The 19,552-nt window shown below is 36.9% G+C and overlaps 1 protein-coding gene across 2 annotated transcripts in view; it reads right to left on the minus strand.

The window, feature by feature from the left end:
- Positions 1–685: 685 nt before the first annotated feature.
- mei4 (meiosis-specific, MEI4 homolog) overlaps positions 686–19,552 on the minus strand; it is a 37,680-nt gene continuing 18,813 nt past the window's right edge. Inside the window, exons 3-5 of one of the 2 annotated variants that reach the window (XM_079432976.1) lie at positions 18,012–18,514; positions 5,880–6,011; positions 686–1,322 (exon numbers count right to left, since the gene is read on the minus strand). In XM_079432976.1, coding sequence (XP_079289102.1) covers positions 1,098–1,322; positions 5,880–6,011; positions 18,012–18,514 — 860 coding nt within the window. In that variant the 3' untranslated portion in view covers positions 686–1,097. The remainder of the gene's footprint in view (positions 1,323–5,879; positions 6,012–18,011; positions 18,515–19,552) is intronic. The other variant, XM_079432977.1, reaches the window with a different exon arrangement.

The raw sequence follows: 19,552 nt of genomic DNA on the forward strand, positions 1-19,552 counted from the left end.
GCAATATTTCAACGCCACTAACATCAATTCCATATGACAGTATTAAATCCAGAGTATGATTTCGACAATGAGTAGGTCCTGAAACGTGTTGTTTAACACCAATGGAGTTTAGAATGTCTATAAAAAAATACACTATTTAAACTGAACTGAGCTGGATGATGACATCAATTCCATAATGAAATGCCTTTAACTGAAAATCTTTTTTTAATCATTTCATTTTACATTATTGACACACTATTTTCCTTTTTTTGATATTGTGCAGTTGCTTTGACACAATTTACATTGTTAAAAGCGCTATATAAATAAAAGTGACTTGACTTGACTATAAATGCTGATCCCAACGAATCTCTTTCGTTATCAACATGGATATTAAAATCACCAGCAATTAGGACTTTATCTGCAGCCAGCACTACCTGAGAGGTAGACCTCTAGACTCGTTTAAAATAATGTAGTCATATACATTTTTGGGTGGTGTTGCAAATGGCATGCAAATCTTCCAACACAGTGACATAGATTTGTGGGGGCGTTTAAACGAGTTTTAAACTTTTATAAAGAATATAGGTTTGAGACTTTAGTCTTTGCAACTTTACGGATCTTATATATGCACGAACAGCTTGTAACACTCCAAAGACAAAGGAAACCTTGAAATCGCTTCAAAAGACACCTTTAAGATTTTCAAGTTTTTGAATATGCTCACCAAGGCTTTTTTATTTCATGAACAACACAGTAAAAACAGTAAAATAATAATACAATTTCTATTTGAATATGTTTTAAAACGTAATTTATTCCTGTGGTGGCAAACCTGAATTTTCAGCACCCATTAATCCATTTTTAAGTGTCACGTGATCCTTCAGAAATCATTCTAATATGCTGATTTGATGTAACACTTATTTTAGTGTTACACTTTACAGTGAAATCAACCTATGATTGATCAACACAAGACTTCCAAAGAACGCAACGACAACAACTGACTGGTTTAAAATTTATTAATTAACAGTTAATTTTATTTATTTATTTTTCTTAAGGCACGTCATGTAAAGTGAGCTTTTAAAAAGGAGCAAAGATTTTAAGAAAGACAGTAGCGAGTCTACATCTGCTCATGTGTGTCTTGCCCTGAAGAGACCTCCGATCCGCCACATATACAAAGAGAACAGGGGAAACTCATCTGCGAGAGGAAATGCTTTGGTTTCCAGCTGGATCGCAAGCTCTTTAGTTACATTATAATCACTGTCCTGGGCAAGATGTTCCAGCAGCCAGAACACATAGAATGAATTTTCATAGCAGATCCAGTCCACCTGATGATGCCGCTCCTCTCTGGACCTCTGCACAAAACAAAACCCTGCCATTATTGAGCCATTATACACAGTATGTATCCACATGTATGCTATATGCCAGAACTGTTTAGAAAGCAAGATTAGTGGATAGTCATGGTCACATCAGGGCAACAGATTTTTTGTCTCTTCAGTGGTGGGAATTTCAACTGCTTAGGTGAATAAATTGGTGACTTTTCAATTGACAAATTTTCTTTGTATGAGTTTGCTTACTTGCTTTTCCCAAGCTTAACATGTCCACCCTGTCGGCATAAAATATGCCAGAAGTGATTAGAATACAGTATTTTCAAAATATGTAAGTTTATATATACCAAATTCTCTTCAAAAACCAGACTAAATATTTAGCTAGTCACAGTTTGTTGTAGATGCATGACAGGATGGACTGAATGAAAATGAATGGGGAGGGGTCGGTATATCAATGTGATTAAGGATGTAATTCTATTATTTATTATTATTATATACATTTTTTAGAAGTTGAATAAATGTTTCATTTTCATATTTTGTCATGATTTGTGTGTTCTGCATTATGTGTCCATACCATCATGTACTGGTCCACCATGTCATCTTGATATTTTACAATAATATTTTAAATAATAATTAAATCATATCTATATAATCCAGTGTGTTCAATAGCTAGGTGTGGGGGCAATAACGTGCAAACAAAAAACTGCATCAAATATCACAGTTTGCTCCAAATAAGAAAAAATACATGTGTGAATTGTATGAGTTTCTTTAAAAACACATGGTTTACATAAAATCTTTTATGTATTTATGATTTGAAAGCAAACAAATAACCCTGTTTAGGAAAGGGACATCATACCTATCAGAAAATATCATTTGCATCTTAATTTTGCAATGAAAACGTATTTAACAGTAATATATATGTCCATGGCAGGGTGGACAATCTTCGAATATTGGCCCATAATTATCTAAAAAAATGTGTGGGAGCTCAGCTAATATGTTTTATGATATGACATAAAGCGAATGGGAAATTAAAACCACAATTTTTGAGTATTGTGAGGGTTAAAAGGCACTCTGGTGATATTGACCCAAGTATAAATGTATATAAATTAACATCCATCCACGTTCTGTTCTACAGTATGTCTGCAAGTGATACTGATTTTATATAAAACATGTATACAACTAACAAGTCATTAATATTCAGTAACTTATGTTTTAGAGAAAAATGACCAGTTTGCTGTACAGTAATTTCTTCTCCACAAGGAAAAATAGTTACAAAGGAAGCAAAGGTTTTGCATGTCATCAAACAACACATGCACTGAAAATTGGTCAGTGAATATGAGTGGACTGGAAGGAATTTAGGTGGAGTAAAAACAGACTATATTGTAATATTTGGAACAAGTAAGGGTGTGAATCACTCCCTAAAGGTCATGCCGATGTCTAAATCAAGGTTGAGGTCAAGACTGATGGGGCAATGTCAGAAAGTGTTTTTTTTTTTTTTTTTAACCATTCTGTTATTTAAGTTATAGTGCTGTCGAATAACCCAGAAGAGGCCGATCAGTTTAAACTCAATCTGATATAATTACATCATAGCTCACACAGCGCAGCTGATTGTTTTTTTCCGCATCAGCAGCCAATGAGCTTGCTGCTTAAAGAGGTCATCAGCAGCAAAATTCATTTTTACATGGTGTTTGAACACAAATGTGTGTTGGCAGTGTGTGTACACAACCACCCTAATGATAAAAATCCACCCAGTGCTTTTTTTAACCCTCTGGGGTTGAGGCCTGCATATTGCCTGATATTGCTTTTATACAACAGTTCAATAAACAGTAAGTTAATATTAATAGACTTACGTTTTAGACACCATATTGCCTGTTTTTGCTCCATTTCGCCGACAAAAATAACTCCAAACAGCCACAGCACTGTTTTGCGTCTCTGAGCAACATGACGGTGCTTCGTTCCTGAATGAATCAACCGTTAAATGATTCGGTTCAGTCGCAATATCGACTCACTTATTACCAGTGACTTTCTGCCACCAACTGGTGGTTTTAATTTCACATTTAAAGTCTATTTTCATTTTTAAAATAATATCAGTATTCAATGTTTTGTTTAAAATGTAAAAAAAATTATGCATTTCTAACTGGTTAAAGCACTCGATGTCCCTCTGATCTGCATTATAGTGTGCAAATACATCTACTTCAGATGCAACTTCTGCAAAGATTAATTTTGATGATACTGGTTTCATTTGTTTGGTAACAGCCTAAATGTGTATTATCTTAATTGACTGATTAAATGTAACAATTTGACTCAAAAGATGTACACTTTTAGAAAAAAAATGCTTTATTAAATGTAAAAATCTATTTAAACTTAAATGAAAAGATTAATCACTTACGTGAACTGACCACACAGAATAGGAAGAATATCAAAAACTGCAGCCGTCCACGGTAGTCAGATATCAGCACAATAACACACTCTGAAAAATATCGTCTAATTATTGAAAAAATCCCCAAAAATATTGAGATGTATTAGTAGATTCCTTATTCGACCGCTCCAGATACGTTGACGCATCAGCCATCTCGCATTCACCATAATAATCAATGAATATTCAAAGACATACAAGCGTATAACTTGCTGTAGTGTAGACACAGTCCATGCGCTCAAAGATTCGCAGACCGTTCGAAACATGGCGGATGGCTTACGTATCGCGGCCCATAGAAACAGTCGATAATGAGGAATCTGGGTATATATAACTATGGAGCATACTAAACTTCAGCCGTGAAACTGGCTAACTAGCACATTATTAGGAAAGGCGATTTGCAAAGATTCATAAAAACCCTTATACTCACTTTTGTAGATAAAGCTGGATCACGAATGATTCAGGCGAACATACAGTAGATGCATTTATGTAGCTCTGGGATCGGCGCATTCACTTCAAAATGAATGTAACATTAATCCTCTGCGGCTCAAATGTCAGGAGTAAAGGACGACTGCTATATTCATTATTACAGCCAATAACTAAACACTTCAATCGCTTAATCTGAGACATCCTGCCTTCGGACAGCTCTCAGCTCACTCGGGGGGGGGTCTAAGGTAAGACGGTCTTGTCAATCAACTATCGTGGGAGCGGCCTGTACGGAACTACGTCATTCTGACAGGAACCTCTGAACAGCCTGATTGGAGAAAGGGGATTTAAAAAAAAAAACACTGGGTGGATTTTTATCATTATAGGATGGATGTGTACACACACTTCCAACACACATTTATGTTCAAACAACTTGTAAAGTGAATTTTGCATCCAATGACCCCTTTAACTGCACTGCACTGCACATGCAGGCTGATTCTATCTGATCTCGTTGTAGGATATCAGAGACTGAATCAGGCAAATTTAAGATTCGATCAGAACATCGAAACATGAGAAGCTGAGATTCCACAAAGAGGGGCCTCAAAGCTGTAACAGGACAACGTCATAAATCTGTCCAAATCCTAGCGCCAACTAGTCTGAAGCAAGCAAACTAACCAGCAAGCCTCTGTCACAGAACAGCTTACAACCTTGAGACAAAAGAACACAATGATAATTCCAATTCAGGAAGAAGAATGTCAAATTTGGGGCAAGTAATCAAGACTGATGGTCACATGTAAACCTGTAATAGAAAATCACGAGCTACAGACTCTCTTGGGCAGGTCTTCCCCCATACAAGACAAAGACAGACTGCAATATGCTGAAGACATCGTCAAGCGCTGGAAAAACAAAGGCATAAGAAGCAGACAAAAACACAGCAAACAACAAGACAACACCTCCATGGCAGTTACTGTACTGGTGCAGGGCATCGGGTTATTTGGGCACCGGCGGTTATATTCAATTAGTCAATCTAATTTAGTAAACTGAATAGTTTTAGTTCAATTTTGGAAATTGTTGTTCTCATTTGGTTTAGTACATTGATTCTTCGATCAAATTTTGTGATTAGATTTGTTTGTTTCTTCTAAGTAGAAGTTATATCTTTTTACCATTTGTCCAATTCCAATCCTGATAAAACAGGATGCAGGATGACAGTGTTTGGCTTACTGTCAAATTATTGGAAAACTGTTATACTGTTATGAATTGTTTACTTGAAGTATTTTTGTGCACTGTTACATCACAGTTCAAAATGAATGAGAAGAATTATTAAAATATTACATAGACTAATGTCCCTTATTTGGAAATGAATTTCAAATGCAATAGCATTCATGTGAAATATTTGAGCACAGTGTTGTGTACAGATGCTGTGAAGGGGCAATTACAGTGACTGGAAATAGTGCTGCCAATGAGTTGTGGCAAAAATACAAGAAAATGTCTACTGCGCATGACACCAACAACATACCTTTGTGCTGCAGCAGTTGTACTGTACTGTGTCACTGGACCTATTTAATTTGGCCAATAGACCGTTCAACCACAGAAGGACTCCAGCAGGTTATGTTTGTTGCAAAGCCAGTACCTATCACTAATCCTTATTGTACGAAAAAAAAAGACTTTTCCACTAATAAGGAAGTCCCTCAATAGGGATAATGTTTTGTTACTGTGATCTCTAGGTGTAGTGTGGTGTAACCTACCTCACAGGTGTCCCATAGATGCTGTGCCAGCTGAATGATCTGAGACATCAGGAGTTGAACAAGTGCCGTTCTCACAACAGGACTTCCTCCCAGAGCCAGCACACACTCTGACAGCACGCCATGGACTGAGAACTAACAGCAGAAGGAGACCGTGTCAGACTGATCTGTCTCTCTCCACATTAGAGTGATGAAACTGACCCAGTTTGTGAACCCTCCAAATCACAACAGAAAATAATTATTCCATTTATAATAAAATAAACAGACTGTTAAATAAAATAAAATACCTTAATCCTTACACAGGGGAGACTTTGTGTTGTTTCCAAACACGGGAAAAAAGGGTATACTCTGTATATTGTTATAATATGAAAAATATTGGCATAACAGAAATTTTTTAATTCAATAATGTGCATCCCTACTTGGCATTGTTGTATATTATAAGTATAACAGTAGATGTTATATAGCTGATGTCTATTAATAGCAAGTAATTTTTCATTTATTTGCTTGAGGCATAATAAGATTCTTCACCTTTGTAGTTTCAGAGAATGATAATGTAACTCCGCCATAGCAACACGCATCCTAATCTCTTGCATTTTATTAATTTTTCATTCATGGTATTCATTTAGTTGTGGAAGGAGTCATCTGACACTCTCACACACACCTGAAGTGACCAAAAGCCAAAACATATTTAGGTGCCATATGTGAGAACCTTTACACAGAGAATTTGGATACTTTTTAGAATAGACCAGGCCTGTTAAAAAAGACAGTATCCACCCTTCATGAATAGGTGTGACTGTACTTTCTTGGAATTTGGGTTAATAAATGTTAAGTGTTTGACTCACTGGGGCCCCGGCCAGGAAACACAGACTGGCTTAACCGACTGTCTGCTAGCTGCCTCGAAGCGTCACAGATTTCGTATAAATCACCTCACACAGAGACTGTCACATAGATTTCATCAGATAGAGACTGTCTGTTCCGTTCCTCAAGCAATTAAAAAACAACACTACAATATCAATGCCCCTACAATATTAAAATCCACAAGAAGAGGTTGAATCTTTTCACATTTAGCTCCTAAACATTAGAATAGCATTTCTGGCATAATTTAGGAGTCAGACACACTGTCTCGGTATCAGTCCAGACTAAACACTAATTTCTTCAGCCAAGCACATACCTAACATACAGTGCCCTCCAAAAGTATTGGAGCAGTAAAGACAAAATTGCTCTGTTGGCTGTGGAGTCAAGACATTTACAAACATGATTAAAATATGAATATGAGACAAAACTACAGAATGTCACATTTTATTATTGGGTGATTCAACACACAGATGTTTTACCAGCTGAGAAGTTCAGCACTTTTAGACATTTTTATCAGCCGGATCACATAAGAAGCGCTCAGGGTCGTTTATGGCAGATATCTTTCAGCGCTATATCCTCTAGTATTTTTATCTAAAGCCAAACGCGCTTTATTCAAGCCCTTTCAGCTCCGTGCGCGGATGACGTGGTGAAACACGGTGAGCAGGGCCTAAAATTAACACTCGCCAAGTGCCAAATGCGAGTGAAAATCAACGTTGGTGAGTAAATGCAGCAGTAGGTGTTTCTCAATGTCAAGGATACGTCCTTGGCAGGACTGGTCCTTCCAAGTCACTTCCTTCAGAGGCTAGGCGAGGCTCCTCTTAAGCATTCGGAGAACACGTAAATGGAACAGGCTAGCAAGTGCACGTTATTGCGTCATTACGTCAGTGAAACGGTCCGCTTTTACTCTGGACAACTTAACTAAGTTAGTTATTTACTAAAGAAATGCCGGTGACGGCTAATAATTGTGAAATGAAATGACAGGTCCGGTTCAGTTAGCTATCAATAACGTAATTTCTAGAATTTATAATATCAATACGGTAGTAATACTTTTTAATACAAAAATGTTTTTTTAAGTAATTTGTAATTTGTAAATATACTTACATTTGAACGCATATTGCCCCGTTGGCGCTCCGACTCCGCTAACGTCCGACATTTTGAATTTTTGAGCAAGATAGCAAAGCTGCGCGCATAGGATTGTGGGTGATTTAGCGCGCGAAGGCTACACTTATGCATCGTTTCCTGTGTATGGGATATTTTTCGAACGAAGGACTCAGTCCTTGGTTGAAATTCCGAGGATCCTCGTCATTGGAACAGTCCTTCGACGGATGTCGATGACGTAGCATCCTCGAAATTCTGGCTTCCGAGGATCCTTCCTTGACATTGAGAAACGCCTACTGTCAGTCGCCAGTTGGCGGGTAAAACTTTTCAGAAATATAACAATGCAATGTATTGAGAACAACAGACGGTTTTAAAAGAGATTCGCTGTTTCTGACGTAAGCGAATAAAATAATCTTTTCCGAAATACAAGATCATCGTGATTAGCTGTTCTGTCATAAGCGACAAGAGCGAATCAAATAATAGATATAAACGGGCTGATAAGGTCAGAGCAGTGTGATGGCCAGCTTGTCCCTAGACACGGTTCTTATAACTTTTACCAGAAAGGATATTGCTGCTTCATTTCAGAAGATTAACTTTTCCCTTCTTTATTCTTCATAACCCGAGAACGTGGTGACACATACCTGGGGTTTCGCCATCTAAATGGTGCAATGAAGTAGGCTACAGTTTGAAAGGCGGTGCGTTCGGCTGAACTCATAAACTGAGACAAGCGCACCGGTAGCGTTTCATCAGAATACATCAGAATGTCAAAATACGCGGTTTTGGCAAGTCACCTCGTAAACGTAGTCTTAAATGAGTAAAGTCTTTAATGACGGTAAAGAGTTTGGGGAAAACAGGATGTGTGTCAGATCCGCGTCGTGTGTATCAGGCTTAAAGAGTCAGCGCTGCTTTTAAAGTGAAACCTGCTGAAGTCTGTCATTGATGTAAATCAAAGAACAAAAGAAAAAGAGAAATCACTTGACTGCTCTAGTCGCTGATTAATAAAGATTAATCTGTATAGTTGATGTATAGACAATTTATAGTTTATGTGAAGATTGTTTTAAAATCACTTAATATTTCAGAGCTTATTAAATGTTAAAACTAATGGCTTTCAATTATACTATAATGTTGAATGGCTATAATTAATAGGTAAAATTGAGAGAAAATCCATTTAATACACCAGTAGCAGTATTGGTATCAATACTTCATTAATAATAGGCTACTTAGTAAAAAAGATGCCATTGCAAACATTTAAAATATACTATATTTATGTTGTTACATTAATTTGGTGGTTCAATGTGAAATAATGACAATATAAATATGCGATTAATCATGATTAATTACAGAAAAATGTGTGATTCATTATTTTTTTAATCGAGTGACAGACAGCATTAACCTTTTATAGATTTTAGATTTCAATTTAATTTCTAATTTTATAGGTCCCCCCAGAAAGAGATCAGTTCGATAATCCGGCCCTCAAATGAAGCTACTGTAACTGAATAGCCCTGCTCTAATCCATTAAAGTGTGTGCGGAAAAAAATACACACCACATACACACAGCAAACGGAGTATGTGTGAAACAGGCGTAACACGGTAGCCTGCTCCGTTTGGCAAAAAGGACAAGAATCTCAACGTTTTTTAGGGACAAAAAAAAGAAAAAAAAAGAAAGATTAGTTTTTTTCTTGTAAGTAAAATAAAGGACAAATTACAAACATTGTAAATATGTTTAGTCATTGTTGTAGTAATGACTGCCTGTTTTTGCAAAAAGAGTTTCATGACCGGTAAAAAAATATTTTGGCCAGTAAATTTTATCACGTCACCGGCCATTGGCAGGTGTGACAAAAAGTTAGTTTTAGCAGCAAAATTATAGGTTACTTTCACTAAAACACAGCAGAAAAAAAAACAATGCTGCAAAATACAGTTATTTTTCATACTATAATTATCTATCTATAACCTATGGCTCTGACTGTTCAAACCAGATGTGACGTTTCTGATCTACATTTAGCATTATTAATCTGTAGGCTAAGAACATTTCAAAAGAATCATGCAATTATAATTGGGAAAATTGTTGTTAGATGGCTAGGATAGAACTTAAACTTTGAAACTGCTAGTTATTTTTCTTTTCTGGTCAAGATGAGAACGTTTTGATTATTGTAGCTACATAGCTCCATTGTTTGTAGTAGATAGCCTAATGCTTTTAAGTAAAATTAATGCTGGGCGGTATGACCAAAAATTTATATCACGGTATTTTTCTAAATTTTACCGGTTTCATGTATGTGACGGTATTTTTTATTAATTTTTTTCATACATGACTGGGTGTTAACCACATTTTCTACTGATTGAGAGGGGAAATACTGCAGTAGATTGACTTAAAATGCCCTATTTTACTGTCATGATGAGTTAATAATGTAGAAATATTCCACACTAAATAGTGACTAAACACGACCCATTAATAGCCTACATGTTAACCAGAGTCACTCATTTATAATCGCGACATCGTCTGATAAAATCAACATGCATCTACACTAAAGAGTGGCTATGCGGTGGTTTTGGCTATATTACTTTTTTACTTGTGCAGCGCACTGCCTGCGTCTGAGTAACGAATAAAAAAATGTATAATTCCAAACAGTCAGTAAGCGACAAGTGCTTGGAAACACTGTTTTCTACTCATTTACTGATGAGTCTGCTGCGGTATAGCCAACTGAATGCGCTGCTTCTCAGAACAGATGCAGAGAGAGGCAACACTGTGCCGGGAGAGTCAGACCTCGAGTTCGTGGGGCAGCACTGGCGACATCTTCCAACTGAACCATAGCTATGGTTTATCCAGTTGCTAGGTTTGTCAGTATGTATTTTCTGTGGAAAAAAGCCGCTAAAAGGATATGGAAGTTGCTGAATATAGTGCTATATTCGCGCTTGAGTGTGTGAGACGCTGGAGCTGACGGCAGCAGGCGGTGGGTATTTGTGGCGCTCAATGTGGATATTGTGGATGAGTTCTTCTGTCATCACGTCACTGGTTCTACAGCTTCAGTTTTGGAACTTTCACGTTTAGTAACACATACAGTTATTACCTCGCCACAGTGCAACAGTGAAAAGAAACCCCTCTCAAACAGTGTCACGTTCCGAACGTTGTTTAAACGACGTATTGCGGTATTTTAAAAATTCATATCATAAGAAAAATAAACACATATTCGGTATGAACCAATATACCGCCCAGCACTAAGTAAAATATTAAAATAGTACAGATTTCAGGAGGAAAACCCTGAACAGTATTTTTCTGTCACATGGTCTCGCATGTATCAATGTATAAATACATGTAAAAAAATATATATATTAATTAAATTAATTAATTATTAAATTATTTTATTTTTTAATTATGAATTTTTTTTTTTTTGTCCGGACCTCTGCTTAGAAGAAAATATAGAGGCCGCGCCTCTTGGAACTTTAATTAAATACCCCTGACTTATATCATATAGAAATACTTTATTTGTATGGCTTTGTAATATCTGTGTCAAATATTTCCTTATGTGTCATGGTAGATCAGACTCTTTTTATAGAGTTTGATTACAGAAAAACTGTTTTGAACATGGTAATGGATTAACCCTCTGGGGCCGGCTGTATCGCCGGCAATACCAGCTCGTTTTTTTAAGATCAGTGCAAAAGACACTAAAAATGCTCTGTTGATTTTGGTCACACAAATAAGTGTTATACATCAATCGAAACTATTAAGTGTCTATTTTTTTTTTTTGTGTACACAAAAACTTTGTGGTTTTGGGGGAAAAAGAAAACCAACAGGGTGCGCTCTCTGTCTTCTCCATCTCCGCGATCTGTTTATAGTAACGCGTCACTAAAATGAAGTGTAACTCAGCAAATACTCAACACAGAAACATGGGAGTTATATCTATAGAAAGCCTGAAGTGTCTACTTCCAAACGGAGTAAGTCATATCGAAAACAAATGTTCTGTGATAAAGTAATCCGTATGAAACCGACACGATGTTCAGTCTGTCCAGTCTAACTCATTATTTCTAATGTGATCCCGCCCCCTCGTGTTCACATGTAAATAACCACGTGAAGCGCGCGCGCTTGGGTCATAAACAAGGAGTCAGGAGTGAAGAGTTCATCGCTGCTATACTGTTCGTTTCTGGAAGAAGACGCGCTGGATTTCCCTCAAAATAAGAGCAAAAGTTCATCCAGAAGATAAGATCTGATGAGTAAGTAATGCTTGTTTTTTGCATTAGTTAGCGTGCTATTGTGACATAAACTTGAACACATTTAGTTGGGTTTTTCCCAAACGACAACATGATGAATGTTACGCATCCAAGAATGTTTAATGTTCACAAATAGATTTAATAGCGTGCTAAACAATAATAATTAGTTTCCCAGATATCAAATATATTTTTTTTATGGTACAAAGTACATCCTTTTGTAGTTCACAGCATACATGAGTCTATAGCTACAGAATCATAACAGCCTCTATAAAATCATGCATACTAGGCTATAAGACTACAAAATCATAGTTGTTTTTTCCCCCAAACTGTAATTCCAGACTACAATGTTTGAAATTGATGGGCAATTCATTGTATTTAAATTTCTTTCGACGTGATTTTTTCTTGCTCTATATAAAACAATAAAAGTAATATGAGAGTACATTGTAACATGATGAACGCTACGAGTCTAAGTATGTTTAGAACGCTTATGATTAATAGCCTACTCTGTTCAAAAATAGATTTAATAGCGTGCTAAACAATAATAATTAGTTTCTCAGATATAAAAGTTTGTTTACGATAGTACAAAGTATGCGTGAGTCTATAAAACATATATATAGATGCTCCTGATGTTAGCATGCTCACAAATGTTTTGGTTGTTTGTATTTTATTGAATCAGGTACCTGAACCACAGATGAATCCTGATGACTTTCTTCTGATGTTGGTACAGTGCTCTCAGAGGAACACAGCTTGATGTTCAACTACACTGATATTCTATGGTAAAACAAGATCCTTGACTACTGATTGTTTTTTTTTCTTCTTGAATCAATGGAAATAAGTAAATGTCAGGTACTTGTTTCACTTGTTGAACAGAATCTGTTGCAGGAACGAGTCAAAGTCTGTTCACATCTCTGTGGTTAGATCAGTGTGCACAATAATGTGTCTTTGACCTTTATTATGTATGTTTTGATTATACTGTGTTGTAAATAAAATACAAATAATTTAAAAAGCCCATTTTTTCAGTCTCCTCACACTCTCTTACCTGCCTCAGTCACAGTCACACTGATGGCCCATTAGCAGCTTTAGGGGAGGGCCCTTTGTCTCTCAGGTGAGAACCACTTAATATTCAAGCCCATTACCACTCCCTCGCATATACGCTTTCTATCACAAAACATGTCTTTAAACATTTAAATCAATATATTGTTTTCTGTGAATGAGTAAGCTGAATGATTTTCACATAATTGTGAAGTAAATATTCTAGCCTACAAGACTGATTACACAAAAGTCTTATTCAGGACTATTTAGTGTGGCTTTTATGGCCTTATTTCAGCTACATTTTAATGTTTGTCTCTCTGCACTGTACTGTTGTGCACTATAATGCTATAATGCTGCTGGTCTCTGAGAGCTACCAAACTAATTTCATTGTATTACTGTATTATAATGACAATAAAGTTTCTATTTTATTAACTCAAAATTACAGCAAGTCAGGAAGAAGACTGGCAGACATAAACCACCTTGGAGAAACACAACAAGCTAAATGCATGACGGACGACAAAACTTGCAATAACATATAGAAGAGACCTTCTTTTCTAACAGTATTCTTACAAACATTTTAGTATGAGGTTATTTCATTAGACAGTTAAATCCATCTTTACACTGCAGATGCAGCACATAAAGCGTTTGTAAATGATAAAATGTAAATTTGTAAATGAAATGCACGTAGTGTGTTTCTACTAGTGCTGTCAAAATTAGTGCGGAAATTAGGGGTGGGCGATATGGGAAAAATATTATATCACGATATCTTTTAGAAATATCACGATTCACGATTTTATCACGATTCTTTGTCATGTTAGTTTTACAAGTTGTCTTTGCACTACAGCCAAACTAGAAAGACAAAGCCTTTCAAGGTAAAAAAAAAAAAAAAAAAAAGACATGGCAGATATTTAGGCCAAAGTGGGCGAAGATAAAATCTGTGTCATCATTTTATCTTTCTTATTAAAAAATAAGAACAAAGATACACATTACAAAAACACATAATATACAAATAAAACAAACAGTGCTTTATTTTCAGGTACAATAGGTGAATTTAGCAGAGCATTCAATGAAATTGAATGAACAAATATAAAAATAAAACACTACATAGACTGATTCCTAAAGCAACTGTATTAAAGTTTTTCAGTCAAGAGTAGTGAGTGATTTTTCTCTTTGCGTTTTTTTGTTTTGTTAACTTTAAATGAATAGTTCCCCCCAAAAAGAAATATTCAGTCATCTGTCTGTCAATTTTTATACCATCATTTACTCAAAAGTTGTTTTAAACCTGAATGAGTTTCTTTCTTCTGCTGAACATAAATGCTATTTTGAAGAAGGTGGAAAACCAAACAGTTGCTGGTCCTCAGTGACTTCCATAGGATTTTTCTTCAATGTCAATGTGGACCAGCAACTGTTTGGTTACCCTCATTCTTCAAAATATTTTATTTTGGGTTCAGCACAAGAAATTAATAGAGGTTTGGGACAACATGTGAGTGAGTAAATAATGACAAAAATTACATTTTAGGGTGAACTATCCCTTTAATGACAGTCGACAGCATGTTTAGTGTCCTGTCCCTTTAAGAGCTGCACGCATCTAATATACAGGCACGCATCCGTTTCTCTCTTAACTATTTACTTTCCTTTTAGAGATAACCAACTGAGTCTGTATGTAAACCGTGTGTGTTTTGACAGTATTAGCGCAAAAGACAAGTTAGTTGAGTAATCAGGCGCTGTTAGAAAGGCTTTTTAGTGCGCGTGCTTCAGGTGTATGCGCTCAGAAAAAGCGCACGTCAGACCAGCGCGCGAATTAAACATTTAACCATCAAGGCTTGTGTGCAAATAATGTACTTCTGCGATCGTGAATAAGTGCAGTGTCCTGTCAGAGTAACTCTACTGCTGTATGTCGTGTTGTACAGTATATAGAGACGGAGGCACCAGAACTGTATTTGACCATGTGTGCTGTAGCACGATACTACCATATTTCTTCAAAAGCAGATCGTGGAGACATTTTTATCGTCCACGATCAAAAATCGTCATATCGCACACCCCTAGCGGAAATGGTAAAGGTGATGAGAGAGCTTCAGTGGAACAACAGTGAACTGCAGTCAGATGAGATGTTCTCAGGCCATATTTCAGTAAAAACTAATTTTCCTGTCTTGTCAGCCATTATGTAGCCTGTATCATTTCATATTAAAGTGCAAATTAAATTACTGGCATGCGTGTAAGTAAATTACTTGCACCTCAGACAAAGTAAACAAACAAAATAAATGCAGTCATTGCTTTTGGAGGTGGATGTTGCTGTTTGGGAACCAAGTCATATAAAGCCCCATTCACACCGAGAACAATAACGATAAAGATAACTGTATTAGCGGCCACACCAGCGGACGAAATCGTCTGTTTCTTCTAAGCGCACGCTCGTCTGCCACTATAAATTCTCAAGCTCGTTATAGCAGGATTGATTCAGATTGGCTGTCAATGGTTTTATCATTAAACAGCTGGAAAAAAAATAGTTCTGAAAGTGATTCTAAGGATATCGTTTCTTTGCGCCTTTACTGTTATAGCTGTGGTGTGGACTCTGCTATTCTTTAATATTGAGAACAATTTTTAGAACTATATCTTTATGAACGGGACTTAAGACAGTTCTGGGAGGAAATTATACAAAAATACTTTGATGACAGACTTTCCTCTAGCATTTCAGAACGACCATAATAACATTTTAGATGCTATGGAACAAGATCAGTCCGCTGGTTAGTCACATGATTTTTTTGATGTGCATGGAGCATAGGGGTGTGCCATATCATACCGTCCAGGATAATACCGGTATAAATTTTTACATGTCATATCGCGATATTGATGACATAGCGACTTGATGACGTATTTAGGGATGTACTGATTGTTCGGCAGCCGAAATTATTTGGCCGAAAATAGAAAATGCTCTTTCGGTGTTCGGCCGAATACGCAAAAAGGCCGAATAAATTGTACCGAACAATGACGTGACGTGATCAAATAGAGGCGTACACTAATGCAGCAAATATAACAGCAGTGTGGATGCATTTAAAACTGTCAGAGAAAGACGCAAAAATCATTACAAGCACTGACAGCAAGAGACTTATCACTGCATCTCATGTCTCCAACGAGAAGAGGAAGGGTGGTTGTTGCTGGTTACTGTATGATGATTAAAATCGCGAAATAGCCTTAAACAATTAAATAAACTGCGGAACGTTATGTTTTCTAATGCACGCATGAATTGCATATTCAAACAGCGCTGCACGAGCTCACAACTCTGTCTTGTTAGCCAGGCTTCAAAGTCCAAACCGCGAGGTAAATCTGCGCTGAAACTGTATTATTACTCGTCAGTTGCTCAGTAACACTTTTATGAATTTTTACAAGGCATGTGACAATGTGATCTTCCCAAAATAGTAATGAGAATAATTTATAAATCTGTTGCTGTCAACAAAAAGAAGCACTGAGGACTTCCTGCGGGTTTACGTCAAAATAAAAGCTCCATCAACATTCATAAATGTTTGTATTGTAATATTACTGTTGTTCTGTTAAATAAAATTAAAAAGTAAGACAATAATAATGATAATAATTACAACAGCTCTATTAATAGGCTACATTTATTATAAAGTTCACACACAGTGTTCAAATTGGGATCTGTGATATTTTCTAATGTTTTAAAAGAATTCCCTTCTGCTCAGCAAAGCTGCATTTATTTGCAAGCCTGATTCAAGAAGGGGGTCTCAAAAATGGCCACAAAATATTATTTTACTAACTTACTAATTTTATGTTAAATTGTGCTTTGTTGGTATAATATCTGCTAGACTGTTAAAAAATGTTCAGTGTTAAATAAGTAGGCCTATTTTTAAATTGTTGTTTTGTATTAGTGTACAATGTTTAAAACTAATAATTTATTCCATGTAGTGTCCAATTCATTAATTTAACATTTAATATTGGAGGCATCCAAGTTATTTCACATATTTGAACATTTAAAAACAAACAAAAAGTAATGAAATAGTTACTTTCCCTGGTAATTGGTTACTTTTATAATGATGTAACTCAGTTACTATTTGTGAGAAGTAACTAGTAACTATAACTAATTACATTTTTAAAGTAACTTGCCCAACACTGGTCACTAGTATTGCACTATAATCCTGCTTCTGCCACCTTATGACAATAGATTTACACTTCGAATTAGGTAGTCTGTCATTAATGATAGAAGCTCATTGGAAAAGGATGGAAAACGGCCTTCATTGTGTTTGCACTAATAAAAGCTGCTGCCTGCCAGCTGCAATCACCAATAAAACGTTGCTCCATATTTTTTGCATATCATCATAAATATAATTTTTGCAAATATTCTTGAAATATTGTGATATAATTTTGAGGCTATATCGCCCTAATTCAGCAAATGCATTCCATATCCCATTACTCGCATTAACCCTTTTTAGCACAAGTCAAAAACCACCTCAAGCAAGCGTAAAAACTTTTTTGCAAATTAAGGGATTTTTTATTCGCAATTTGGTGTTTCCATCACTGATTTCTGATGCGATATTTCAAAATGCGCCTTAAAACAGGGTGATGAAAACATAACTACTGTTTTGGACTGCAGCCTTAAGCATGCAAGTACAGAAAGACACGTAGGTAGGATTACCATACGTGCCATTTTTCCCGGACACATCCTGGCCAGGATTTCTATATTGCCTAAAATATCTAGGATTTGACTTTGTTTGCGTGTGCAGACCGATCTGTGTATGACATCAGTTCCTTATGCTTTCGAAACGCACTCGAGGTACTTTGAATAAAAGCAATATAGAAATCCTGGCCAGGACGCGTCCGGGAAAAATGGCACGTATGGTCACCCTACATGTAGGTGTGTGATATAAGTTTCCTGGCCCACTTCTTGTCTAGTCTGCAAGTGGTTTTACCCACAGTACATAAACCTCTGTCTCTTACCGAACTGAGTTGTTGGTTGGTGAGCAGTAGGTTGATCATCTCCTTCAACAGATCATCCACTTTGCTGAAGTGCTGCACTGAACACCTGTGCTGTGTTCCTCCATGACTCAGGGTCTGTGCCACCACCTGTGTGGCATGATGCAGCTGCTCTGGGTGATGCAGAGGCGGTCCAACATGTGCCTGCCGGAAAACCTCCACCACAGAATCCAGCAACTGCACTACTGAATCACAGACCACATCACCATCAGGACACAGAGACGACTCATAACCTCTGCTCAAGCCACTCAGACAGTGTAGGAACTGCATGTGTTTTAGCAGCCTGTGATCCTGGCGCCATTTCTTGTCCTGGAGGAAAAAGTTCTGACTGTTTGGAGGAGTCGGAGGCAAGCATGGTCCCTGAGCACCATAGATCTGTGTTTGTGAGCTGTTATCAGTGTCACAGCCAGAGTCGCCCTTTAACTGCTGTGGGTCGTCCTGAGAGAGTTCTTTGGCAATCTCTTGACCTGTGAAAGCAAAACACAGACATAATCAGACAATGTCCAGAATAGGCATCTAAACTCATGTTTTACAATAAAGATGAAACATTTGTCCTTTGTTTTGTACTCATAGCTAGTTTTCATGCCTGGCCTGTTTGGAGCATTTGTTTCAGAACCTGACACAATTTTCTAGTTCAGCTTGTTTAGGCATACATAAACACTAGGCTTATATAAACACAGCAATCACGCTCAGATCCACACCCAGAGCTCTAGACTGCAACCGTTTTTTGAGAATGTGCGAGTAAAAATTTGACGTGGTTGCACTTGTGTGAGTTGTAGAATTAGGTCCCAACCTAATTTATACGCAATTTCCTCATCAATCCTCTAAAAGGAATAATACAGAAAGATCAGATAAAAATAGAAGTTGATCTCGACAAATTTTTGATTCAAGGAATACAACGAAATTGGGACAGGAAGGTCAAGAAGCAGGAGAAGAAGGAGCGTTGCAGACGGGCCCAGGAGAGGGCTGGGAGACCAAAAGACTTTATTCAAAATGAGGACAATTCTGAAGTTAATGAGGAAACAAGAATCAATAAATAAGAGAATAATGAAGTTAATGAGAGAAATGATTGAATCGCACGATTTTTCAGCTGAACTGCAAATGCTGACAAATGATTTAGGAACAATAGAACTTCAGACCCCTGTCACAAAGATATAAATGTCAAGAGCTGTATTAAGAGTATATCATATACGTTGAGATCACAAACGTTGAGTGCTATATGGTTGCTATGCTTATTTTGTAAAAGAACGGTTAGAAACAAGGAGATGCATTTTGTAACATGAGTACAGAATGGAACTTCTAGTTAACTGTGGTGTAAAGTAGTGTTGTCACGATACTGGAATTTCTAACTTCGATACGATACCTTGAAAAATATCGATATCAGACCTGCAAACTCATCAGAGAAAAAAAGGTGACAGTGTTGGGGAGGGGGGGGGGGGGGGGGGGGGGGGGGTGCAGAATGGGCGACGCCGACACTGTGAACGCATTAGCCTTGCACGTTGAAA

This window comes from Barbus barbus, assembly GCF_936440315.1.
Source record: "Barbus barbus genome assembly, chromosome: 14".
NCBI classification, from domain to species: Eukaryota; Metazoa; Chordata; class Actinopteri; order Cypriniformes; family Cyprinidae; genus Barbus; species Barbus barbus.